Raw genomic sequence first — 27,473 nt, forward strand, 5'->3', positions numbered from 1 at the left:
ACACTAAGAAGATCCCATGCTACTGATGCAATTAATAGCAGTGGCTATTCCCTAAGTAAACTTGATTAATAGCTGTTAATGCACTTCTCCTCCAAGAACTTATCCAAACCTTTTTTGAAGCCAGCTACACTAACTGCACTAACCACATCCTCTGGCAACAAATTCCAGAGCTTTATTGTGTGTTGAGTGAAAAATAATTTTCTCCGATTAGTCTTAAATGTGCTACTTGCTAAATTCATGGAATGCCCCTGGTCCTTCTATTATTCGAAAGTGTAAATAACAGAGTCACATCTACTCATTCAAGATCTCTCATGATCTTAAAGACCTCTATCATATCCCCCCTCAGCCGTCTCTTCTCCAAGCTGAACAGCCCTAACCTCTTCAGCCTTTCCTCATAGGGGAGCTGTTCCATCCCCTTTATCATTTTGGTTACCCTTCTCTGTACCTTCTCCATCGCAACTATATCTTTTCTGAGATGCAGCGACCAGAATTGTACACAGTATTCAAGGTGTGGTCTCACCATGGAGCGATATAGAGGCATTATGACATTTTCCATCTTATTAACCATTCCCTTCCTAATAATTCCTAACATTGTTTGCTTTTTTGACTGCTGCAGCACACTGAGCTGACGATTTTAAAGTATTATCCACTATGATGCCTAGATCTTTTTCCTGGGTGGTAGCTCCTAATATGGAACCTAACATCGTGTAACTACAGCAAAGGTTATTTTTCCCTATATGCAACACCTTGCACTTGTCCACATAAAATTTCATCTGCCATTTGAATGCCCAGTCTTGCAAGGTCCTCCTGTAATGTATCACAGTCCGCTTGTGATTTAACTACTCTGAATAATTTTGTATCATCCGCAAATTTGATAACGTCACTCATTGTATTCCTTTCCAGATCATTTATATATATATATTGAAAAGCACCGGTCCAAGAACAGATCCCCGAGGCTCTCCACTGTTTACCCTTTTCCACTGAGAAAATTGACCATTTAATCCTACTCTCTGTTTCCTGTCTTTTAACCAGTTTGTAATCCACGAAAGGACATCGCCTCCTATCCCATGACTTTTTAGTTTTCGTAGAAGCCTCTCATGAGGGACTTTGTCAAACGCCTTCTGAAAATCCAAATACACTACATCTACCGGGTCACATTTATCCACATGTTTATTAACCCCTTCAAAATAAATGAAGCAGATTTGTTAGGCAAGACTTCCCTTGGGTAAATCCATGTTGACTTTGTTCCATTAAATCATGTCTTTCTATATGCTCTACGATTTTGATCTTGAGAATAGTTTCCACAATTTTTCCCGGCACTGAAGTCAGGCTCACTGGTCTATGGTTATCCGGATCACTCCAATCCATGTGTAAACATTCTGTTGCCTCTAAGCGGCAAGTAAATATGATCTTTCGCCTCAGATTTCCTATTTTTTTTTCAGGGCCATCTCGCCCTATATGCAAAGGGCCAAATAATATCAAATCTCTTATCGAGGGTAGGGCTACAGCTTTGGCTTGTAAAACATAAACCAGCTGAAGTGGAGATACCAAGCCAACTTCAACTCCAGAGGTATGAGCAGTCCAGTTGTTGGCCAACCTAGTAAACAAGCCACATTATGCCCTAATATCCATCCACCATCCGCATCTGTAGCTTTTGGATTGGTATCCTTGGCCTTTTACCTTTCCATATGAAAGATGACATGATCCTCTATAATTTTAGAATCTTTGTCTTGGCTAAAAAGAGAGGCAGATTTTACAACATATATAATCATTTTGGTAGGACAATCATTTTTATGAAATGATTTCTACCATAAAATGAGACTGGGAGATTTCCTCCAACTATCAAATAGGTGACCTGTTATCCTTGAGCAAAGGGTCCACATTTAATTGATAAACTTGAGCTATATCTCTAGGAATAAGCAGCCCTAAATTTATACAATCGCATGCCCATGTCAAGGGGAAGGATATTTCTTTTTTTTTTATTCTTTATTTATTAATTTTTTATATGATATACAGAAACAAAATAATATGGATTATCATCTGTTTAGAACAGTCATTAAGAAAGGAAAAAAGAAAAACATTTAGAGAAACAACTTTGTAAAACAAATATTCCTTTCCTTCTCCCTCTATCATATTTAAATATTAAGCGGAAAGCGGGGAGATCTAAGAGTTTACGGGACATCATCTTACAAGCAAACATATAGGAAATTAAGGAGGCATTTATGTTTCTACTCTAGCTCGAGACGTTTTTAGGTAGCACTCCCTCCGTTCTTATGACTGTCCAAAAATACACACATTTGGTCTGGTTCAAAAAAGACATAGCGAGCATTATTCCAAAATAGATATCCTTGTAAATGTATTTTAATTGTGACTCTAGCCCCCATCAACCTTGCTTCCTGGCGCATCTCCAACAATTTTTTCCTTCTAATTTGCGTCGCCTTGGTAATGTCTGGGAAGATCCAATCTTTTGTCCATAGAACTCTTTCTCCCTGTTTCTCAAAAATAGTTTTAACACCATATCTCTATCTGTTGAAAAAACAAATGAAACAGAGACGGTTCCACGAGACTCAACTTGTTCCTTCGAAGATATTTCAAGAAATGCTGTTAGGTTATCACCATCATTCAAGGGTGGGTTAGTCAGATTCGTATTTGCAACGTAGAATATATTTGCTACTGGAGGAATAGCATCAACAGGTACAAGCAAAGTCTCTATAAGATACTTTTTAAATTGATCCCTCAAGGAGATCAATCTCACTTGAGGAAAATTCAAAACCCTTAGGTTTAAATATCTTTGAGAGTTTTCCATGTTTTCTATCTTCCTAGTCATTATCAAATCAGATTTCACCAGATTTATTTGTGTTTCTTGAAAAACAGACATTTTAGTATCCATTTCTTTTATTTTGGCTTCATGCTGAGCTACACAAGGTTCGATCTTTTTAATAGCCTCTTGGTTGTTAACTAGTGCCTGTGTTAACTTTAGAAAAATCAATTGCAATGTTATTAAGGCACTCCACACCATCTCCAAAGTTATCTCATTTGGTTTAATCAATTTTGAACGGGGATTGTGCCTACCTTATCCCCTCGGCAAACTTCCGAAACCCTGGCAGTTTCGTTTGTAGAGTCCTTTTCCTCCGTTAGATCTATTCGGGTAGCACTCGATCCCAAATCGGGCCGCAACTCCATTTTGGCCCTCTGATCTTGACGTCTTCTTACCACCTCACTACTGCTGTCCACCATTGCACTCGCAGCCAATATACCCTTCTCCGCCTCTGTGGCCGATTCTCTCTCCTCTTCCCGTTGAGAGATAGTCCGACCCGGGTCTGGATTATGACTGTGGGCCGGAGGCGAAGGCTTCTCGGGCGCTCCGGGGCTCAAAGATGTTTGTGGGTCCTGGGATGAGTCAGTGCGTCCCTCACCCAACACCCCTGCGGACCTCTCTCCCAGAGTTGACATTACATTCGGAGTGAAGAAGCCCACTATCTTAGGCTGAGAGGGGGTCATTACATCAGGTACAGAGGGTTCCTGTCTAATTCACCCCTTCCTCTTAGTATGAGGCATAGTAGACGCTGTAAATTTTTCAAAGAATGCGGAGCCAACTTCACTGCGACCTTTCCTTAGGACGCCATCTTAGATCTCCTCGGGGAAGGATATTTCTCAAGAATCTTTTAAGGAACCAATAAAATCTAGCACATAAGATTTAGCCATATTAATATGAAGCCCTGAAAAAAGCAAAATCCTGCTAAACGATTATTAATCTCTCCAAGTTTCACTTAGGTTGTGACATACAAACTAAGGTAATCAACAAACATCGCTATCTTCATCTCTGCTCCTAAATTTACACGTGCAGTAGCCTTATCCCACACACTTTCTGGCTATCTATAAACTCAAAATGAATAAAAGTGTTGATAAGGGGCATCTTTGTCTAGTAACCCTTGAAAGAAAAAATTGCACTGAAATCTTTCCATTGCACACAGCTGCTGCCTTGGGGTTTGTATACAGAATCCACAGACATTCCACAAAAATTCAGAAAGGTTGAAGGAATGCAAAACAATTGCAGGCATGGTTAAAAGGTGAGGTGAAAGGTTATTTATTTAGACTTCCACTTTTTGCACTTTTTTCAGTGCTTCAAAGTGGATTACATTCAGGTACTGTAGGTATTTCCCTATCCCCAGAGGGCTTACGATCTAAGGCCGTGATTTTCTAACGACGCACAGCTCTATGAATCGCGCGGGGGGGGGGGCCGGCCTGCAATAGCCGGCAGCGATCGCACTTCCGCGGTGCGATCACTCCCTGCTTTCGCACCCAATAGCGCCATCATAAAAGGTGGTGCTATTGGGCGTGAAATCTGAAGCGAAAAGGCTCCTTACCTTTTCGCTGTCCGCGCTGTCTTTGCGGTGTCCGCCCCGGTGCTACCCCGACTTCTCCCCATTTAGGTATCGCGTGCGAAAAGTCCCTTATTGCGTGCGCTAGCTTTAGAAAATAACCCCCTGAATTTGTACCTGAGGCAATGGAGGGTAAAGTGACTTGCCCCAAGGTCACAAGGAGTGACAGCAGGACTCATACTTCAAAAATTGGAAGAAGGATTCATCTGAAGAAAATAAGAAAAAGCTTAAGCATTGGCAAGTTAAATGTAAAACTCTAATAAGACAGAGAAAATTTGAAAAGAAGTTGGCCATAGAAGCAAAACCTTATAATAAAAACCTTTAAAAATATATGAAATTTAATGTGGATAAGTGCAAGGTGAGGCATATAGGGAAAAATAGCCCATGCTATAATTACACAATGTTGGGTTCCATATTAGGTGCTATAACCCAAGAAAGAGATCTAGGCATCATAGTGGATAACACATTGAAATCGTTAGTTCAGTGTGCTGCGGCAATCAGAAAAGCAAACCGAATGTTGAGAATTATTAGAAAGGGAATGGTGAATAAAACGGAAAATATCATAATGCCTCTGTATCGCTCCATGGTGAGATCGCACCTTGAATACTGTGTACAATTCTGGTCGCAGCATCTCAAAAAAGATATAATTGCGATGGAGAAGGTACAGAGAAGGGCTACCAAAATAAGGGGAATGGAACAGCTCCCCTATGAGGAAAGACTAAAGAGGTTAGGACTTTTCAGTTTGGAGAAGAGACGGCTGAGGGGGGATATGATAGAGATGTTTAAAATCATGAGAGGTCTAGAACGGGTAGATGTGAATCTTTCAGGTAATAGAAAGACTAGGGGGCACTCCATGAAGTTAGCATGGGGCACGTTTAAAACTAATCGGAGAAAGTTCTTTTTTACTCAACGCACAATTAAACTCTGGAATTTGTTGCCAGAGGATGTGGTTAGTGCAGTTAGGATTGGATAAGTTCTTGGAGGAGAAGTCCATTACCTACTATTAAGTTCACTTAGAGAATAGCCACTGCCATTAGCAATGGTAACATGGAATAGACTTAGTTTTTGGGTACTTGCCAGGTTCTTATGGCCTGGATTGGCCACTGTTGGAAACAGGATGCTGGGCTTGATGGACTCTTGGTCTGACCCAGTATGGCATTTTCTTATGTTCTTATATCCGAAGCAGGAAGCCTGTAGGGGAGTTGGTTGGACCATTAGATGACTGAGGAGTTAAAGGGGCATTTGAAGGTAAGGCCATTGTGGAAAGACTAAATGAGTTCTTTGCTTCAGTGTTTACTGATGAGGATGTTGAAGGGATACCTGTTCCAGAGAGTTTTTTAAAGCATGATTCATATGAACTGAACCAAATCACTGAACCTGGAAGATGTAATAGGCCAGATTCACAAACTCAAGGGTGGCAAATCACCTGGACTAATGGCATACATCCCAAAATTCTGAAAGAACTAAAAAATGAAATTTCAGACCTATCATTCATTGTACCTAAAGACTGGAAGGTGGCCAATGTAACCTTGATATATAAAAAGGGCTCCAGAAGTGATCCAGGAAACTATAGCCTAGTGAGCCTGAATTCAGTGCCGGGAAAAATCGTGGAAACTATTATAAAGAACAAAATCGCAGAACCTAGTTAGATATGGTTTAATGGGACACAGCCAGCATGGATTTACCCAAGGGAAAGCTTGTCTTACAAATCTGCTACTTTTTATTTTTTGAAAGGGTGAATAAACATGGATAAAGGGGAACCGGTAGATGTGGTGTAATTGGATTTTCAGAAGGCGTTTAACAAAGTCCCTCATGAGAGGCTTCTAAGAAAACTAAAAAGTCATGGGATAGGAGGCGATGTCTTTTCATGGATTACAAATTAGTTTCCTGTCTTTTAACCAGAGAGTAGGATTAAATGGTATTTTTTTTCACAATGGAAAAAGGTAAATGGTGAAGTGCCCCAGGGATTTGTACTTGGACTGGTGCTTTTTAATATATTTATAAATGATCCGGAAAGGGGTTTGACAAGTGAGGTGATCAAATTTTCAGATGACACAAAATTATTCAAGTATAGTTAAATCACAAGCAGATTGTGATAAAATGCCAGGGGACAAAACATGACTGGAAGATTGGGCATACAAATGGCAGATGAAATTTATTGTGGACAAATGCAAGGTGATGCATATAGGGAAAAATAACCCATGCTGTAGTTACACGATGTCAGGTTCCATATTAGGAGTTATCACCCAGGAAAAAAATCTGGGTGTCCTAGTTGATATTAAATCGTCAGCTTAGTGTGCTGTGGCAGTCAAAAAAGCAAACAGAAGTTAGCAATTATTAGGAAAAGAATGCCAAATAAAATGGAGAATGTCGTAATGCCTCTGTATTGCTCTACGGTGAAACCACACCTTGAATACTGTGTACAATTCTGCTTACCGCATCTCAAAAGAGATATAGTTGCACTGGAAGAAGTACAGAGAAGGGCGACCAAAATGATAAGGGGCATGGAACAGTTCCCTTATGAGGAAAGGCTAAAGTAGTTGGGGCTGTTAAGCTTGGAGAAGAGATGGCTAAGGGGGGATATGATAGAGGTCTATAAAATCATGAAAGGACTTGAAGGGTAAATGTGAATCTATTATTTACTCTTTCTGGTAACACAAGAACTAGGGGGCATGCCATGAACTTAGCAAGTAGTACGTTTAAAACAAATCAGAGAAAATTCTTTCACTCAATACACATTTAATCTCTGGAATTCATTGCCAGAGGTTGTATTTAAGGAAAGTTTTGATAAGTTCCTGGAGGAAAAGTCCATAAATTGCTGTTAATCAATAGGGTATAGCCACTGCTTGTTGGCGGCATTAATAGCATGGGATCTATTTAATTTTGGGTACTTGTGATTTGGATTGGCCACTGTTGGAAACAGGATACTGGGCTTGACGGAACCTTTGTCTGATCCAATATGGCATATTATGTTTTTATATAAAACACAGTTTCTCTAGGACAAAAAATAAATAAAAATTCCCATGCCAGATGGTCAAAGGCTTTCTAAATATCGAAACTGAATTAAACTGGTTGGTCTTCAAATTGTCTTGCTCTATTCACTACAGCTAAAACCTTGCAAATATTAGACTGCTGTCCATCCCTGAACAAAACCCACTTGTTTCTTTGAGATTAACTGAGGAAATATCATATCTTTTCATTATTCACCATATCTTTACATCTATATTTAATAGGGAGATAAGTCGATGAGCTGCTGGTGTTTCTAAATCCCCTGCCTTTTTTGGGCAAAACTGTAATATAAATCACCGTAAGAAATGGATGCAAACGCCCTATATGTACAGACTTTTCAAATGTCCCCAAGAGGTGGCTCAAGGCAATCTGCTGCCTGAGGTGAGGGATGAGATGGCGCTTCCCCCCTCTCTTTTCCACATACACACATACACTTCTCTTCCTCTTCCATACACACATGATGCACACCCCCACCCTCTCGTATATATGTATGCACACCCCCACCCTCTCGTATATACATACGTGTACATACACCGTACACCCTCTCAAGATATGTCCTCATGATTGCCGGTATATAAAAACCATAAATAAATAAATAAATATATACATGTGACACACACAACCCACACCCTCTCATATACACGTGTATATGAGAGGGTGTGGGGTGTGTGTACGCGTGTGTATGTGTATATGTATATATTTATTTTCACAAAAAGCAGTAACCCATACATACAGGCTCTCGCCCATGTGCCCCTCCCCCCCAATCACACAGGATCTCACCCACTCATGTACACGTACACAGGCAGTCACATACAGCTTAACCACCCTCCCAGTCACCAGCAGTTTGTTCCCTAGCCTTCTCTCAGACCTCCCAGCCCCTTCTCCCTTTTTTCATCCATATCCAGCAGTCTTGCTCCCTCCTCCCTCTGTGTTAAGGTTAAGTCAAAGACTGAAAATGTATGGGAGGCCTCCCGTGCTCTCTCAAACTCTCACTGACCTTGGCACTCAGACACTGCTGCTGATACCATTTTCTTTAACCTGTCCCTGGCTGTGCTTATTTTTTGCTGTGCTGACTTGCATCTCCTGCAAACAGCGCAATTTCATATTGGAATCTAGTCAGCTGAGTCCAGTCACTTGTATCCTCCTCCCAATTCTCCTTATCCTCCCTCCATCCAGTCTTCCAGCACTCCGATCTGCACAGGGCAGGGCCACAATCACCGATTCACTTGCATACTTTTGCTTTTCGCATGAGGTAGAAGGCGGGACCTTGCATTGAGTCAGTTCACTGAAGCAAGGTCCTACCTTCTGCCTTGTCCTGTGCTGCTCTGCATCTTGTGCAAATGATGCAATCATACGGGCAGATACAGAAAAATTCGCGGGAGAACCGGCACTCCAAGGCGAGTGCCTGCTCTCCCAGGCCACTCTCCTGGGCGTGCGATCCAATATGCAAAGGAGGCACTAGGGACACTAGTGCGTCCCTAGCGCCTCCTTTTTGACAGGAGCGGCGGATGTCAGCGGGTTTGACAGCAGATGCTCGATTTTACCGGCGTCTGTTCTCGAACCCGCTGACAGCCATTTCCTTTTTGTGAAACAATATCGCCACTCCTGCTTTCCTCTGAGTTGGAGAAGCTGCTACACAGTCCCCGACCCATTCCCTCTTTCACTTTACATGCTCTGCATTCAAAGGCTCTCTTGTACTAACACAATAATTGCTCCTTATCTTTTCAGGGCTGTCAAGATTTTCTTTTTTTTGGGGGGTCCTAAGCCTGCTAAATTCTAAGATTATATTAGCCATAGGCAACCAGTAAAATATATCAATGAAACCTCAACCTTCTCCATCGGGGTCAGCGTCTTCCAGCCTAAACACCAGCCCTTATTCATACTTCTTTGCACATGATAGCATTGAAATTGAAACCCTCTACCAGAGCCCTGAATAAACATGACCTTCTATTCCTCCCTCCCCATCCTTCACCCACAGTCTCACATGTATCCTTCCAACCTCTGCAACCAGAGCGATGATCACTCAACCACATTACAGGCAGGACCATTCTCACCAACAACAACAAAAAGTGCATTTGGACGCCACCGCCAATCAAGTCTCAAATTATCATCCAGTTAAGAGTCTGTCATGCTTCTACATTCACAATATGCTATATTCAGTCAGTGTCATTCAAGTGATGTACTTCTCATGTAAAACTTCCAACTGTGTCATAGAACTAAAAAAAACCCAAACAAACCAGATGCCAACAAGAAAAATATTTCAGCCACCACCCTGATCAATAAAAATAACCATAAAAATAAGACAGCCATCAGGCAGAAGTCTTTTTCATGAGTCGAAAGGCAAAGATATGAAAGAGAAAACCAATTTGTTTCCAGCCATCAACAACATAAGAACCAACAGGAAACTTTTATAAATTTCAGCAATGAGCCACTAAGTCTCCCAGTTATGTCTGTCACTTCACCACCACATGCAGATCTCAAGTTTCCAAAACTTCCTGGCCTTAGATGCTGACTCACATTTAAAAGGCTGTCCATCCATAATAAATCGCCAGGAACAGCAATGTGAATGTTATCTTCTATTGCACAAGAAAGGTGCATGCTGGTGCCGCTTTGCAGAATAATCAACAAAAAATTAGAATTTTCTGACCCTCATATGTAAGCTCCTTCTTCTTTTTTTTCTTTTATCATCATGAAAATGAAGCATAAGTGCCATTATTGGGCAAGCCTTAGCATCCCTCGTGCCTTTTGTGCCTATGCAGTGGACACAGTCGCAGCATCTCCAGGCCAACTCCGATACCCACCATGTTTGGAATAATTCCAGTAATTTATGCTCCGACATGGCTTCCCCCATTCCTAGACCTTTTGATATTATTTTTGGCGGCTGCGATTTTCAAGGTCTCCTAACCTTTTTTTCCTGCACCACCTGTCCCAGTTCTCCAACTTGCACTTGAAGAGCCCTGCACGCGCTGTGACGTCTCTGCCACCCCCAATTCCAGGTCAGTAAAACGGCTCTCAGATTCTGTGATCTTTAACATCCATTGCTTCAGTATGAGAATTAATCCGGTCTAATTTACAATCCATGACTGTAATTACCACTGCAGAGACTTCTTGGATTATCTCTACTGTTTTTAGGAAAAGTCATCTCCATGTTGTCATCAGCTATCTTAGGATCTGAGCTTTTGACTTTTATCTTTTGAGAATCTGGTGGTCATAGCAGCCTCTCAAGAACTACTGTTTGTGAATTTGACCCAAATGTTTTTTCCAGATTGGGGTGGTACCAGAGCTACTCCTGACCTGCATCTGAGCAGCGCGTTGCATCATGTGATCTCCAAGATGGAATTTTAAAACATCATCCATGCCTGATGTAAACCCTTAACCTTTGCAGTTGCTTCTTTCACTTTTATTTCCTAATCATTTTTCCTCATTTTATTATAGTCTCCTTTTTGCAGTTAAATGCTGTCTCAGTAGATTTCCTTAATATCCTCCTTCCAGTTATCAAGTCAAATTTGAACATATTATGATCACTATTGCCAAGTGGCCCTAGTACCGTTACCTCTCGCAGTAAATAGTGTGTTCCTCTAAGGATTTGGTCTAAAATAGGTTTTCACTCTCTTGTTTCTCGTATCAGCTGCTCCGTGAAGCATGAAGTAATTTATTTCATCTAGAAACTTCACCTCCTTAGCATGTCCATGAAGCTAATATGTAGCATTTAAAACTGGAAAAAAATATTATTTTTTTTTTCACTTGGCATAAAATTTAAACTGGAATTTGTTGCCAGAGGATGTGGTGAAAACAGCGTAGCTGGGTTTAAAAAGAGTTTAGACATTTTTCTGGAGGAAAATTCCTTAAACCTTTATTAGCCGTGTAGGCTTATTTCTGATTATGAGCCGGAAAGATTGGATCTATTCTTTGGGATCTTGCTGGATATTTGTGACCTGACTTGGTTGCTGTTGGAGGTGAGATGCTGAGCTTGATGGACCTTTTGGTCTGATCGGAGTTCAGGAAAGCTTGGGACAAGCACAGGGGTTCTCTGAGGGAGAGAAAGGGATGATAAAGCTAAGTGGGAGATGTGGATGGGTAGGCTGGATGGGAGCTGTTTGGTCTTTAACTGCTGTCATGTTCTATGTTTTGGTCTAGATACCATGTAACCATCCTAGGCTATAATTACCATGGTCTTCTACCCTGTGTCACTTTTGATAATGTTCATACTCTATTGGAAAAAAGATTTTGACTTCTCTCTTCACTCTTTAACTGCATACATTGAAATTTTGTTATAGAATCCCAGATAGAAGAACCTAACTAACCTAAATCCTATATTTAGAGTTCCTGATTTAACTTCCAACTGCACCTGGAAGGTTACACAGTGATTGATCCATGTGTATGAATTTGAAATACAAGGGCCTATTTACTATTCAGTGTTTTTTTTTGAGTACTGGTTGGTAAATGTCTGCGTTCACATGCTACCTCATCTAGGTTAATAACACAAAGGTTTCGGCCTTAAATGAGCTATGAATATGCAAAACAGCTCATTTAAATGTACTGCAAGCTGCATTAATGCAGTCGCTCTAATGCAAGACTTTACACCTTTAGCAGTGTAGTTTTTGTTAAATGTGCCAGTGACATAGATTTTTAACGCATGTCAAATGAACACGCTGTTCACTAAAGGCTTTGTGCCCTGTAGTGACTAGTGCATTATTGTAATTAGTTTACATGCATGTTTAACACATTTTAGTAAATTGGCCTCACAGTTTGAAATTTTCATATCTGTCCTTTAAGCATCTTTATACAGGTTTAAATCATATGCTGTAGTGTTTGATATGTGATTTGTGGGCTGCTTCTATTAGTTTATCTGTGACTTTGGTATTGAATTAATATTAGTAGATGTTCCTGCAGGAGTACAAATATTACTTCTATTGACCATGAAAGAGGTATTAGCAGAAATATTAGACTTGATTGGTGGTATTTTGCACAAGAGAAAATAGCTCACAAATCCCAGACCTTGACTCAATCCTTTCAGAGATAGTCTTTGCCGACTTCACTTTTTATAGCTGCTGGTTTTTGTTTTGGTGGTTTTTTTTGTTTTTTTTTTTTTACAGTGCTTAAATCACAAGATATTTTTAAAGATTTGTAAGCTGTTGTCATTTGTACTGATAACAATCAAATTCTCTTGTGTCCTTGTCTAGACTGATGTGTTGCTAATGAACACTCAAGAATTTTGCTTCCCTTAATATAGATAGCAGCCATGTTTTGTTTTTATTTTTAATTTTTAAAAACAAATTTGTTTTCCTCTTGTGTTTTGCAGATAGATTTACATAACAAATCTGTAAATGGCCCCATATTGGAACACATGGACAACACTGTATGTAGCTTTGGTGAAAAATACTGGCTAAAACTAAACTGCTCTCCACCCCCTGAAAATGGACTACGTGCTGAAGAAAGAGGCATGACTGGGTTAGAAACGGGAAGCTGGACCCAAAACGAGAAAGCAGCAGCATTCAACATTCATGTCAATGGTGATGTTAATGGAACAGCAGCAGAAAAGGAAAACTTGAAAATTGCTGACAAAGATAAAAAATCCGTGCTCCTCAGTGACTTAATTGAACCCAAGAAACTGTTTGGTCAGGCGTGTAGGAATGGCATTAGAAGTCTAGACCTTCCTGACACACAATCAGAAGTGCCACTGAAAAAAGTTAAGAAAGAGGAAAATGCCGATTTGCCAGACAATTGTAGGGAAGTCTGCAATATATATTTAACAAATACAACTAATTGTAAGGATGGCAGAAGCCCTTTGAGACCTGCTGTTGACTGTACATCCTCAGAAAAAAAAGACCGCATTATAGTGACACAGAAGTCTCTCTCTACTCCTGAGCCCTGCCAGTATTCTGAGAGTTCATTGCCGCAAAATGAATGTAGCATAAATCCACAGGAGACATGTGGATCTCCAGCTAGCGGAAAAGACGGCTCTGAGAAAGGTCCTTTGGGTGTACAAAAGAAAGAGACTGCACGTAGCAACTCTTCATGTCAACAAAGTCTTCTGTCCTTGATTCGGAATAGAAATCTGACCATAGAACAAGTTGTAGCTATTGAAGCTCTCACTCAGCTATCCGAAATACCTCTGGAATGTTCTTCGCTGCCTAGCACAGAAAGAAGTGGAAATCTGGATGGTATTAGTTCTTCTGGTGTACGTCACAATGATAAAGAAGACATTCCATGTAAGGTGGGTTCTTCTACACGTAAAGATGTCCAAGATGCTGACTCTCAGCATGATGGACAGCTCTTTGCTCATTTGCAAAAACAGCTTCTTCACAAGCCAGTGTTATTCAATGGCCAAGGTGCTATTTCTCAACTACATGATAACCCAATTGAAAATGTTGGTGTATCGCGTAGGTCGCGTTTATCTCTAAGAGGTACAAAATCAAAACGTGGAATGAATTCATCTTCAGATCCTATCTGTTGCACAAGTCCTCTTCATCATAAAATAACAAATGGTAAGCATTCGAGCAGTTCCCTGTCTTTGCAGTTCAAGAATAAGAAATTAAAAGTTAACAAGTTGGATCAAAGTTGTAACAATCTGGAATCGGATATTGGTTCGGTCATTAGAAAAGGCATTCACAGCCAAGATGAAGAAGATGTAGCAGCACAGCTAGCTCAACTTGCTGCAATCATTGAGTTTAATCAGAAGAAGGGTGATGCAAATATATCTCTGATCGGTCGAAAGTCACAGAAGGTACGGCAGAAACGTCAGCAGCAGAAGTCAAGTGCAGGCCTACAACACAACCACAGTTCAGTAGCAGTAAAGCAAAAACAGCCAGCAAAAAAAATAGTAACTACTTTGCCTTGGAAGCAAAAGCTAAAAAAGAAGGCTCAAGTGAATCATCAGAGTGATCAGAAGCCTGATGGACAGCTGACACATCAATTAAATGAGCAGTTCCATAGCTGGTTAGAATCGGACGTACGCATTCTGGATCCGTTTGTTCCACAAAATACAAAAAAATCGAAACCCGCAAGAAAGCCTTCCAGAACCAAAGTGAAAAAGACATGTAATTCAGCATCGCAAGAGAAACCACGCTTATTTCTTCCACAAACTCAAATACAGATTTACAGAAATCTAACTCAGGAAAAAGCGAAAGAAGAAACAGCTGTTCATGATGGGATGGTTGAGCACTCCAAGACTGTGAGCTCTCTACGGTGTGAAAACAAAGATTTTGATCCTTCAGAAAGCAATAAACCTTTTTCTGTTTCCTTGCACAGTAATGCCCTATCCAATAATCAGATGATGCTTTCAACAGTACAGATGGAAAGCCTTTCAAAGATACCAGGCAAAAATGTACGAGTGTTTACAAAAAGAGATCCATTTTATTCTCAGGTACCACAAGTAATCAATGGGATTCGAAAGGCTTCTCTGCCCCAGATTCTTAAATGTTCTAGTCCAACAGTCCATGCAGCATGTGAAGAAAATGGCATGCCAGGTCAGCAAGATGCTAAAGAGCAACATATAGGAGATCTGAAGAATCTGCCTGTGTGTTGCTGTGAGGCTGGTGCTTCAGATACAGTAAACACACTCAGGAAAATAAAGGTAGAACGTTCGGGTGGCATTACTGTGTTATCTTCAATAAATCTGGGATCCAAAAGTGTGCACAGAGAGGTATCTGGGTCTTCTCCAGCAAAGAAGACACTCAACAGCTTTCTCGAATCTCCTTTCAAGTTTCTGGACACCCCCACAAAGAACCTCATTGACACCCCTACAAAAAAAGGACAATCAGAGTTTCCAGCTTGTGACTGTGTTGGTAGGTGCCTCCAAAAGCTGCAGTATATCAGCAGTTGCTCTTTAATGTGTGGTAGTGCTCGACTGTGAGAAATCACTTTTTACAATTTTCCAGATATAGCATTTTCTCTTCATGTCTTTCCTTTCTCAAAGTGTTAAGTTTCTAAACTAACCTTTTGGAGATGGTTTAGTAGCCCTCATAATATCCTGAATAAGTTTGTGGAAGTAGCCAGGGATTTTTGTCTTAGTAAATTTAGTGCTTTTTGAAAGTTGCTGGATTGATTTCACTTGAAGCTAAAGTCATTCATTTATTGATATTATAATTTTCACTTCTGTATTGCTATATCCAAAGCAAGCGCATAACAATTTATACAACACACAGTTCTCTACATTATTCAAAATACAAAACCCCTGAATATATGTCCTACCCCAAATAACTTCAACAACCCCTCTCCCCATACAATTGAAAACTCATCTAATTCCACTAAATCCTCCACAGAAATTTAAAAATATCACACTCCTGATCTCAGTCCATGCCTATTGGAATAGCCATGTCTTCATAACTTTGCAAAAAACAGAATAACTATCTAACTAATAAATTGCTGCTGGCAAGGTATTCCACAGCGTAAGAACCAGGACTGAAAAGATTTATCACCTTGTACATTGTAGTCTGGAAAATTGTCTAGTGGAGCGCACCAATATCCTGTCTTGAGATCAACACTGGTTTCTTGAAGGTACATAAAGAGATTTTTATCTTTTAAGATATCTAGACTCTAGACCCTGAGTCAACTTATGTGCCATAATCAAAATCTTGAATTTGCACAGTGCTTCAACTGATAACAAATGTAACCTTTTCAAAACAGGAGAGAGATGATTTCTGAATTTAAAACCTTCCAAAATTCTTGCTGAGGTGTTCTGTAATCTTTTTAAAGATAATGCGGGAGATCAGAATAGATTGCATTACCGTAATCTAATTGATATTACTAGCACAGTGCATAGGTCAAATTGGCAGTAGACAAAATATGTACACATCTGACAAATCATACACAATGCAACAGATGATTGAACCACTGTCAAAATGTTATTCATTCAGAGGAACTGAAAAAAATCTGTGTACCTGGAAGATATAATAGGGCAAACAGATAAACTAAAAGGTAGCAAATAACCTGGACTGGATGGTATATAACCCAGAGTGCTGAAAGAACTGAAAAATGTAATTACAGACCTGCTATTGGTGGGTTGTAAACTATCATTAAAATTGTTTATGGTAATTGAAGACTGGAGGGTTGCCAATGTAACATCAATTTTTTAAAAGGGATCCAAGAAACTACAGACCGGTGAGTCTGATGTTTTTGCCAGGCAAAATGATAGAAACTCTCAAAAAGAACAAAATTACTGAACACATAGGCATAGTTTAATGGGACAGAGCCACCATGGATTTAGCCAAAGGAAGTCTTGCTTCACCAATCTGCTATATTTTTTTGAGGGCATAAATAAATGTGTGGATAAAGGTGAGGCAATTGATTATAGTGTATCTGGATTTCCAGAAAGCATTTGGCAAAGTCCTTCATGAGAGACTTCTTAGGAAATGTAAAAGTCATGGGATAGGGGACAGTGTCCTATTATGGATTGGGAACTGGTTAAAAGATAGAAAACAGAGAGTAGGGCTAAATGGTAAATTTTCCCAGTGGGAAAAAAGTGAATAGAGGCATGCTCCAGGGATCTATTCTGGGACCGCTGCTTTTGAAAATATTCGTAAATGATCTGGAAATAGGAACAACTAATGAGGTGATCAAATTTTACTAATCTCACAAAATTATTCATGCAAACTGCAAATTAAATTTTAATGTGGACAAGTGCAAAGTGATGCACTTAAGGAAGAGTAACACTAATTTATAGCTACATAATGCAAGGTTCCAAATTAGCAGTTACTGTTCAGGAAAAGGATCTAGCTGTCATCGTTGATATGTTTAAATTTTCTGCTCAGTGTGCAGTAGCAGCCAAGAAAGCAAATCAAATGCTAGGAATTATTAGGAAAAGAATGGACAATAAAACAGAGAATCTCATAATGCCTCTGTATTGCTCTATGGTGCAACCTCATCTTGAGTATTTTGAGCAGTTCTGGTCAACATATCTCAAAAAAGATATAGCAGAATTAGAAAAGATTCATAGAAGGGCAACCAAAATGATAAAGGGAATGTAGTGATTCCCTTGTGAGGAAAGGCTAAAGAGATTAGGACTCCATTTTGGAGAAGACAGCTGAGGGGAATATAACATCTATAAATAATAGATGGTCTGAAATGAGTACACATGACTTGGTTATTTACTGTTTCAGAAATTACAAAAGACTAGGGGACGCACAATGAAGTTACTAAGTTGTACATTTAAAACTAATAAGAGAAAATATTTTTTTTTACTCTGTGCATAATTAAGCTCTGGAATTCGTTGCCAGATGATGTGGTGAAAGCTGTTAGTTTAAGTGTGTGTGAAAAAGGTTTGGACAAGTTCCTGGAGAAAATGACCATTAACCATTATTAAGGTGGAGTTGCAGATACCCACTCATTATTCCTGGGATAAGCAGCATGGAATCCATCTACCCCTGGGATCCTGCCAGGTACTTATGACCTGGCTTGGCCACTGTTGGAAACAGGATACTGGCCTTGATGGAACTTTTTGATCTAGCCCAGTATAGCAAATGTTTGGTTCTCATGTATTCATTCTTGATCCAATCTCAACGCCTAAGTTATGAATTGACTTTCAGATTGAATTGGAATTTCCTCGGTCACAGTGCAAAAGTCTTCATGTGGTTCTGAATTATCTAGCCAAAGAGCTTCCAATATTTTTTTTTCCATTTGATTTCAGTCTGTTCTGCAGCAGTCACTGTGCTGTTGATTGATTGTAGTCCCCAAATTTATCTTGGGCATTTCATCCAAACCATTCTTTCTTATAGGAAAATTAAACTTTAAAAATTGTCAGCATAACACTGAAAGCTTAGACCTGTCTCCGGTGCCAAATAGATATTAAAAAGGTGAGGAAAGCGGACTGTACCCTGCAGCATGCAGGGATCAGAGCAGCATTGCTTAGAGAACACTTTTTGTGATCTACCCATTTTAAAAATGAAGAAATCCATTTTCAGGACTGTCCCCTGGATCTCTGCTTCTGGGCGCTGGCCAACCAACAACTGATTGTTGGCCATATTAAAGGCAGCAGATAGATCCAGGAAGACAATTGCAGCTCCTTTGTTCATGATCTTAAAAAAAAAAAAAATACAAATCTATTAATGAACTAAAAGGGTCTCTACTACATGTAGATCTAAAAGCAGACTGATATTCATCCAAAATACTGTAATCTTCCACAAGCTCTAGCAATTTCTGCTTCCTTAATTATTTTAAAAAGAAAGATTAGATACAGATTTATAATGCTCTTTCACTAATGGATCCCGAGAGAATTTATTTTCAAAACTGGCCTATCTTTCCTGCTCTTAAGCAGACAGTAAATACCTTCACTCAGGGAGGCATTCATAATCTGCTGCAATCTATCAGTCAGACTGATTCTTGAGACATAAGAACATGCCATACGGGGTCAGACCAAGGATCCATCAAGCCCAGCATCCTGTTTCCAACAGTGGCCAATCCAGGCCATAAGAACCTGGTAAGTCACCAAAAACTGTCTATTCCATGTTACCGTTGCTAGTAATAGCAGTGGCTAATTTCTAAGTCAACTTAATTAATAGCAGGTAATGGACTTCTCCTCCAAGAACTTATCCAATCCTTTTTTAAACACGGCTATACTACACTAACCACATCTTCTGGCAACAAATTCCAGAGTTTAATTGTGCGTTGAGTAAAAAAGAACTTTCTCAGATTAGTTTTAAATGTGCCACGTGCTAACTTCCTGGAGTGCCCCCTAGTCATTCTATTATCCGAAAGCGTAAATAACCGATTCACATCTACCCGTTCTAGACCTCTCATGATTTTAAACACCTCTATCATATCCCCCCTCAACAGTCTCGTCTCCAAGCTGAAAAGTCCTAACCTCTTTAGTCTTTCCTCATAGGGGAGCTGTTCATTCCCCTTATCATTTTGGTCACCCTTCTCTGTACCTTCTCCGTTGCAGTTATATCTTTTTGAGATGCGGTGACCAGAATTGGACACAATATTCAAAGTGTGGTCTCACCATGGAGCGATACAGAGGCATTATGACATTTTCTGTTTTATTCACCATTCCCTTTCTAATAATTCCCAACATTCTGTTTGCTTTTTTGACTGCCGCAGCACACTGAACCAATGATTTCAATGTGTTATCCACTATGATGCCTAGATCTCTTTCTTGGGTAGTAGCACCTAATATGGAACCTAACATTGTGTATCTATGGCATGGGCTATTTTTCCCTATATGCATCACCTTGCACTTATCCACATTAAATTTCATCTGCCATTTTGATGCCCAATTTTCCAGTCTCACAAGGTCTTACTGCAATTTATCACAATCTGCTTGTGATTTAACTACTCTGAACAATTTTGTTTCATCTGCAAATTTGATTACCTCACTCGTCATATTTCTTTCCAGATCATTTATAAATATATTGAAAAGTAAGGGTCCCAATACAGATCCCTGAGGCACTCCACTGCCCACTCCCTTCCACTGAGAAAATTGTCCATTTAATCCTACTCTGTTTCCTGTCTTTTAGCCAGTTTGTAATGCACGAAAGGACATCACCACCTATCCCATGACTTTTTACTTTTTCCTAGAAGCCTTTCATGAGGAACTTTGTCAAACGCCTTCTGAAAATCCAAGTACACTACATCTACCGGTTCACCTTTATCCACATGTTTATTAACTCCTTCAAAAAAGTGAAGCAGATTTGTGAGGCAAGACTTGCCTTGAGTAAAGCCATACTGAATTTGTTCCATTAACCATGTATTTCTATATGTTCTGTGATTTTGATGTTTAGAACACTTTCCACTATTTTTTTCCTGGCACTGAAGTCAGGCTAACCGGTCTGTAGTTTCCCGGATCGCCCCTGGAGCCCTTTTTAAATATTGGGGTTACATTAGCTATCCTCCAGTCTTCAGGTACAATGGATGATTTCAATGATAGGTTACAAATTTTTACTAATAGGTCTGAAAGTTCATTTTTTAGTTCCTTCAGAACTCTGGGGTGTATACCATCCGGTCCAGGTGATTTACTACTCTTCAGTTTGTCAATCAGGTCTACCACATCTTCTAGGTTTACCGTGATTTGGTTCACTCCATCTGAATCATTACCCATGAAAACCTTCTCCAGTACAGGTACCTCCCTAACATCCTCTTCAGTAAACACCGAAGCAAAAAAATAATTTAATCTTTCCGCGATGGCCTTATCTTCTCTAAGTGCCCCTTTAACCCCTCGATCATCTAACGGTCCAACTGACTCCCGCACAGGCTTTCTGCTTCGGATATATTTAAAAAAGTTTTTACTGTGAGTTTTTGCCTCTACGGCCAACTTCTTTTCAAATTCTCTCTTAGCCTATCTTATCAATGTCTTACATTTAACTTGCCAACGTTTATGCATTATCCTATTTTCTTCTGTTAGAATCAGATCCTTCTTCCAATTTTTGAATGAAGATCTTTTGGCTAAAATAGCTTCTTTCACCCCCCCTTTTAACCATGCCGGTAATCGTTTTGCCTTCTTTCCACCTTTCTTAATGTGTGGAATACATCTGGATTGTGCTTCTAGGATGGTGTTTTTTAACAATGACCACACCTCTTGCACACTTTTTACTTTTGTAGCTGCTCCTTTCAGTTTTTTTCTATTTTTCTCATTTTATCAAAGTTTCCCTTTTGAAAGTTTTAGCACGAGAGCCGTGGATTTGCTTACTGTCCCCCTTCCAGTCATTAATTCAAATTTGATCATATTATGATTACTATTGCCAAGCGGCCCCACCACCGTTACCCCTCTCACCAAATCCTGTGCTCCACTGAGAATTAGATCCAAAATTGCTCCTTCTCTCGTCTGTTCCTGAACAAATTGATCCATAAAGCTATCATTTATTCCATCCAGGAACAGTATCTCTCTAGCGTGTCCCGATGATACATTTACCCAGTCAGTATTGGGGTAATTGAAGTCTAAATATATAAAATATCTTTGTATGTGAGTCCACGATTTGTATAAACATAAATTGGTGACGTGGTGTCATACACTTCTTTTAGTTTACAATGCTATGATAATTTTTTACTCAATGTAAAGATATCTGTTGAATTAGGGATCATCATACCACCCACTGTGCTTTCAAGTTAATACTTGTATTTATGCACTTTGATGGGTCTTCATTAATCATCGGTCCAGAAAGTCCATTATTTATACTTTTTTGTTTGTTTTTTTTTTAAATTTTTTACTTAAAATATAGAAGATATAACTTCCCTTGAGTTGATGTCTGAGTCAGTGGTCCGCACGCGTTTCATGGTCCGCTGCTTCAGAGATGTAATTCAGCTGACTCTCCTAGTCCGGCGCTCCCCGCATGACTCAGGAACAGGACTGTAATCGACTTTTTTAATCCGGTGCTCTTCACGTCGCTAAAGGCGACTAAATAGATTAAAGGTCCCTCACGATTTCTACAGAATTGAGACACTTTGTGTTAGATCATCTTTATGGCATTTTTTTAACATTTCTAGCATTTTTTAACGATGCATTTTCCACAGTTAGGACAACATTGTTTTGAAAGCACTTACCGGACTCGGCGCCATTTCTCTGTCTCGGCTGAGACGGAATCTGATTTTAGATTGAGTGCTCTGAATTCCCCTGACATCCAGTCTACCCCTGATTTCGGCGTGAAATCACATAAAATGGAACCATTCTATCTCTTTGTTCAGTCCACCAGGAGCGACTGATTGTAATTGAAAAATCCATTTTTGCTCACATTGTCTTAGTTTCTTCACTCGATTTCCCCCTCGCCAGCAACTGGTGAGGGAGCAATTTTGGATCTAATTCTCAGTGGAGCACAGGATTTGGTGAGAGAGGTAACGGTGGTGGGGCCGCTTGGCAATAGTGATCATAATATGATCAAATTTGAATTAATGACTGGAAGAGGGGACAGTAAGCACTGGCGAGGGGGAAATAGAGTGAAGAAACTAAGACAATGTGAGCAAAAATGGATTTTTCAGTTACAATCAGTCGCTCCTGGTGGACTGAAGAAAGAGAGAGAATGGTTCCATTTTATGTGATTTCCCGCCGAAATCAGGGGTAGACTGGATGTCAGGTGAATTCAGAGCACTCAATCTAAAATCAGACTCGGTCTCAGCCGTTCCTCTGCTAAATGCCGAGACAGAGAAATGGTGCCGGGTCCGGTAAGTGCTTTCAAAACAATTCAACATTTGTCATTTTTTACTCAACGTAAAGATATCTATGCTATGATAAACTAAAAGTGTATGACACCACGTCACCAATTTATGGTTATATCATGGTAATTGAAGTCTCCCATTATTACCGCACTACCAATTTGGTTAGCTTCCCTAATTTCTCTTAGCATTTCACTGTCTGTCTCACCATCTTGACCAGGTGGGCGGTAGTATATCCCTATCACTATATCCTTCCCCGACACTCAAGGGATTTCTACCCATAAAGATTCAATTGTGCATTTAGTCTCGTGCAGGAGCTGGAAGAAAAAAAAATAAAGCCTTCACGCCAAAAAAAATGAACTCCCTCAAAACACCAATAAAAATCCCCATGAAATGGGATGATCATTAGTATTTCTTTTCCCCATGTACTGCTTTTTTGGTTTCATTGTGTGTCGCTGTTTTAGGGGCTTCATTTAATTGTCCCGGTAGTGTGTGTGTTTATTTTCGAAAGTTGCTTCGGATCAGAACAGAGAGGACAGCTCTCTGACGCACAATGTGGCGGAGGAATGACGATGTGGAGGCTTTGAGCAGGCAGAGATGGAGTGAAATCGCTCCCCTCCTGTGCCTGCAGGTAAACCTAAATCTTCTGCTCATTAAATCTGCCATGAGGTGTGTATGTTTCACACGTTTGCCCTGGGCATTACAGAAACTGCCTCGTATGCAATGGGGTTTTCTTTGTTTTGTTGCCTGTAGACGGTGAGAATGCAAATTGCTGAGCAATAGGTGACCGATAATTCTGAATGTATTTTGTGAAATTCAAATGCACAGATGGCCAGGGCTGGAATTCTTAGAAAACTTAGGAGCCTGGGGTGCAAAATGCTTTATAGCTTTATTTTTTCTTGCTTCCCTACTGCCTCCCTTCTGCAACTCAGTGACTGTTTGCTGCCAGCTTGGCCCTAGCCTGGAGTCCCTACCCCTGCTTTTCTTTCTGGCCCTGGAGCCATTGCTGTTTCTCCCCATCCCGGCTGACTGTCGTTTCGAGCCTGTCCTGGCCCTTTCTTCCTGTCATGGCTGCGCTGGCCCAGCTCCTCTAGGGGCTTGGGTTTTTTCCAGCTGTGCAGGTGGTGCTGAGAGGTGACAAGACAGTGCTTCCCAAATCTGGTCCTCAAGATCTTCAACCAAGTCTGTGGGTTTTTTTTTTGTTTGTTTGTTTTTTTAAGGAGATTCAAAATAAATATCCATGGGTTATATTTACCTGTGTGGAGCAAGAACCTGGTTAATTTTCATGTTTGGTTACTCTGGCAAGTAACCCTAATAGGGTTTCAAGGACTGAGTTTTTTTGAAACGGCTGTCCTAAGCCATTCCTTGCATTGTGGCAGGTAGTAGGAGATTTTTAGGGCGCGGGGTAACTGTAAGTGCATATGTGAACGAAGTTAGGAGAAGCGGGCAGAAGTCAAGCTGAAAGCCTTGGGGTGTTACATCGGAGGGAGCTTTGGTTTGAAGTGGAGTCCCCTGGACTGACATCAGCTACCTTGAATCTGCAGGTAGTTTCTCTTTCTTCCTCTGCTGTTCCAAGTTGTAATTGATGTCCGTATGGGGAGCTGATTTCCCTGTAGAAAGCTGGTGGTAGAGAGGAGCCAGGCTGCACATTACAGATTGAGGCCCCAGTGTAATGAGGTTCTCTCGGCTGTGCGTGCGACTTCACCTCCCGATTGTAATAAGGAGTCTAGCCCAACACGCCTCCATGCAAATGCCATGTTAAGACGTTAGCTATTGCTCCCCGATGCAGAGAGTAGCATAGGCTTGACTCTTGTCTTTCAGTTCATGCTGGAAATGTAACTCCTGGTCAGAGGCGGAGCCAAGTTTCTGGGACCAGTTTTAGTCTATAGGGCTGAACCTGAAGTTTGTGGTGCAGGATCCTCTTCTTTGGGTTTATGCATGTAAAATGTGAATTTTTGTTTTTACTCACAAAAATGCTTTCTGCACACACATGCATGGAGAAATGCTTTGTGTGCAGAATTCATGTTTTCTGTGCACAACTGTTTAGTGCGCACGTATTGGGTTAATGTGCTTTTTAAACTCCTGATGCATTGGGAGTTTGGCTTTTCAGCGTGTGAGTACAGAAGGCGTGTGTGGATGTTCAGTGCAGTCTTATTGCGTCAGTGCAGGAATGGGGCTGCATGCTTGTAATGTAGCCTTATCCCCTTGGACCTTTAGTCAGCAGATAAGTTTAGTAAACCAAGGCAGTATCAAACTTGTAACTGGGTTTCTACCGAGCTGAGCGCGAGTCCAAAGCCTCCTGATCCATCCTTTTGTATGGAAAGGAACACGTTCGTGTCTGCATTAGTGAAAGCAGCGGTCTCGTCACTAGATGAGAGCCAGCTACCCGGGGGGGGAGAGAGGAGAGTGGTGAAATCGTGGAATAGTTTTACCAGTGAAGATGAACATGGCTGCGATAAGAACCTCTACAGGAAAGGGGCCAGGTTTGGGAGGAGCAGAGGTGGCTACGCTGCTGCACTTGGACTCTGGCGGGGGGTTGGGTGATGTGTTCCAGGGGCTTTATCTGATTGGGAAGGAATTTATTTTCACTGGGTTGCAGAAGGACGTTTTTCCCCTTCCCATGCATGATCAGGGAGAGAGGGTTTTTAGGGAATTCAGAAGTTAAACTCTTATCAACCACTTTTCACCTTATTCCCTATGTAATGCCCTGTACCTGTGACATTTTTATTTTTTTTCCAAATTGGTAGTTGTGTGTGACCTTGCTCAACGCACTTTCCTTCGTTCTCTCTCTGTCTCTGTCTCTGAACCTTTCTGTCCCATTGTAATGGGGTAATAGTGTTTATTCCTCCTCCTCCTCTCTTGAGTTTGCTTTTCTTCTTTTCCTCTGTTTATAGATCATTTTCATGTGCCGTGCCTAACACTCTCATTTACCTGCAGAGCAAATTATCGAGAAAGATGAAGGCCCGTATTATACACATCTTGGGGCTGGGCCGAGTGTTGCTGCTGTCAGGGAGATCATGGAAAACAGGTGAGCGAGAGAGAAGTCCAGGAAACGGAGATAGGAAACCAACGCCATACTCTGCTTAGTTGTGCATGTGCAGCGCTGGCAGTGGCTTTGCAAGAGTCATAAAACTGCAGAAATGTGCTGACCTGTGGGTTCTTGTTTTTAATTTAATTATTAGCTAACCCAACTACTTAGAAATTAAACCAGCAATGCTAAGCAGGCTGTCTCTCTTCTTTTCTTTCCATTAGCAGACTGGATTTCATCAGCAGAGCTTCAGTCTCCGGGACAAATGTTACCCAGTTCTTAAATCTGAAAAAAAAAAAAGAGCACATTAGTGTTCTTGTGGTCTTTTTTTTATTTTACCAGGACAAGTATTTGGCAAAAAAAAAAAGTTTGTCAATAGGAAAATGGGTGAAAAGATCTGTTAGTATGCAAATATTGAATTTGTTGTCAAATGAAAAGCAGATGGTGTGTCTAGCAGAGATATTCCGTATTGTAATGTGCTTTATTTATACATTTTAATAAATAAAATATACTGCTTCATTCATGTAAATTACAACAATCAGTAACACCTCCCCGAAGCAGAACAATTAACAGATTCAAAGCTATACTCCCTTCCAGTCTACCTCTTCCTAGATCACCAATTAATTCGGCCAACGTATAAATTTAGGACTTAATTATCCTCACCATCCACATCCAGCCCGCCTCACACTGTCTCCTCAATAAACTCGGCCAGGCAAGTCCTCCAACCCCCTTATCTTTTCTATATCACCTTCTGCTCTTTATATTCTAAACATCACCTCAAAACAGAATTGATTTGGCAATCCTGCAGAAAGCCAGCAGCTTGGTCATTCCTTTTTCCTCCTTAAGCAGATCATTCAACAGTTCAGGGCCCGCAGAGGGGGGGAGGGGAGGGGAGGGAACCCTCGACTACGTGTGCTCTGTAGCTGAGTCAGTTTTACTGATGGTATTTCGAGCTGAGCTCTTTGTAAAGAGCGAGTGGCCCTTGAGGATTCGCATGGAATTAATCACGCTTCCAAGTAACCTGGAGCAAGGCCAAATAAGAACTAAAGCCAACAAGTTCAAAATGGGCTCAAGCTGAAATAGGAAGCCAACGCAAAGTCATTAAAGGTTTTGGAGTCATATGTGCACTCTTTTACTCCCATAATTAGTGGCACAGCACAGTTTTGAATAACTTGAAGGCACTGCAGTGGTCTCTTGGGGAGCCTTATGCATAGTGGATTATGGTACTCTAATGTGGGCAAGAGGCAGGACCGACCTTAAGAGGGCAGTGTAAATCAACCACAGCGGGGCCTGGACCGCTAAAAATATGGTAGTGGGATGGGGCAGCCATAACAGTGCTTGGCCTCTTTTTGACCCCTCGCCCTGAAGGATGGCCCTGTCGAGACTAAAGTTTGCACGATTGTACTAAAATCTGCTGTTACCTAAACCATTTTGGATTGGTCTCAAGATGCATAAAATAAAATGGCTACTCAAACCATGTGGCCTCAGCTGTTTGGGTTGTGTGTTGTTTTTTTTTTTTTGGTTTTTTTTATTGCTGTTTGAACAGTTTTAGATGATACTTTTTTTTTTTAAGATATGGTGCCAATGGAAGAGCTGTAAGAATAGAAGTAGTGCTTTACACAGGCAAAGAAGGAAAAAGTTCTCAGGGGTGTCCTATTGCCAAGTGGGTAAGTGCTTGTGTATTTATAGATCTGCTTTGTTGACTTGATGATGTCCACCGTGGTCTTGGTTCCAAATTGTACACTAGGGCCTTAGCTAGCATGTCTCATTCTTTTTAAAGGAAGGCCTCGTTACAATGATCCAGAATTTTTGTCCACGGGTTCTCCTGTCTTCCGCACCCTTGCATCCTGTGCCTGCCCCTGCCAGCCAAGGAGTGATGGCTCAGGGGGGTATCCTGGGGTGGATGAAGGTCTGCCAGAGCCTGCTGGGCATCCTGTCTAGGGAGGAAGGTTCAGAGGTGGAGGGGGGTAAAA

The 27,473-nt window shown here is 40.7% G+C and overlaps 1 protein-coding gene across 1 annotated transcript in view; it reads left to right on the top strand.

Moving 5' to 3' along the window:
• TET1 (tet methylcytosine dioxygenase 1) overlaps window positions 1-27,473 on the top strand; it is a 133,801-nt gene that overhangs the window by 24,114 nt on the left and 82,214 nt on the right. The window contains exons 2-4 of the mRNA XM_029609677.1: window positions 12,694-15,178; window positions 25,410-25,500; window positions 27,074-27,167. Coding sequence (XP_029465537.1) covers window positions 12,739-15,178; window positions 25,410-25,500; window positions 27,074-27,167 — 2,625 coding nt within the window. The 5' untranslated portion in view covers window positions 12,694-12,738. The remainder of the gene's footprint in view (window positions 1-12,693; window positions 15,179-25,409; window positions 25,501-27,073; window positions 27,168-27,473) is intronic.

Source organism: Rhinatrema bivittatum, chromosome 7, assembly GCF_901001135.1.
Source record: "Rhinatrema bivittatum chromosome 7, aRhiBiv1.1, whole genome shotgun sequence".
Lineage (NCBI taxonomy): Eukaryota > Metazoa > Chordata > Amphibia > Gymnophiona > Rhinatrematidae > Rhinatrema > Rhinatrema bivittatum.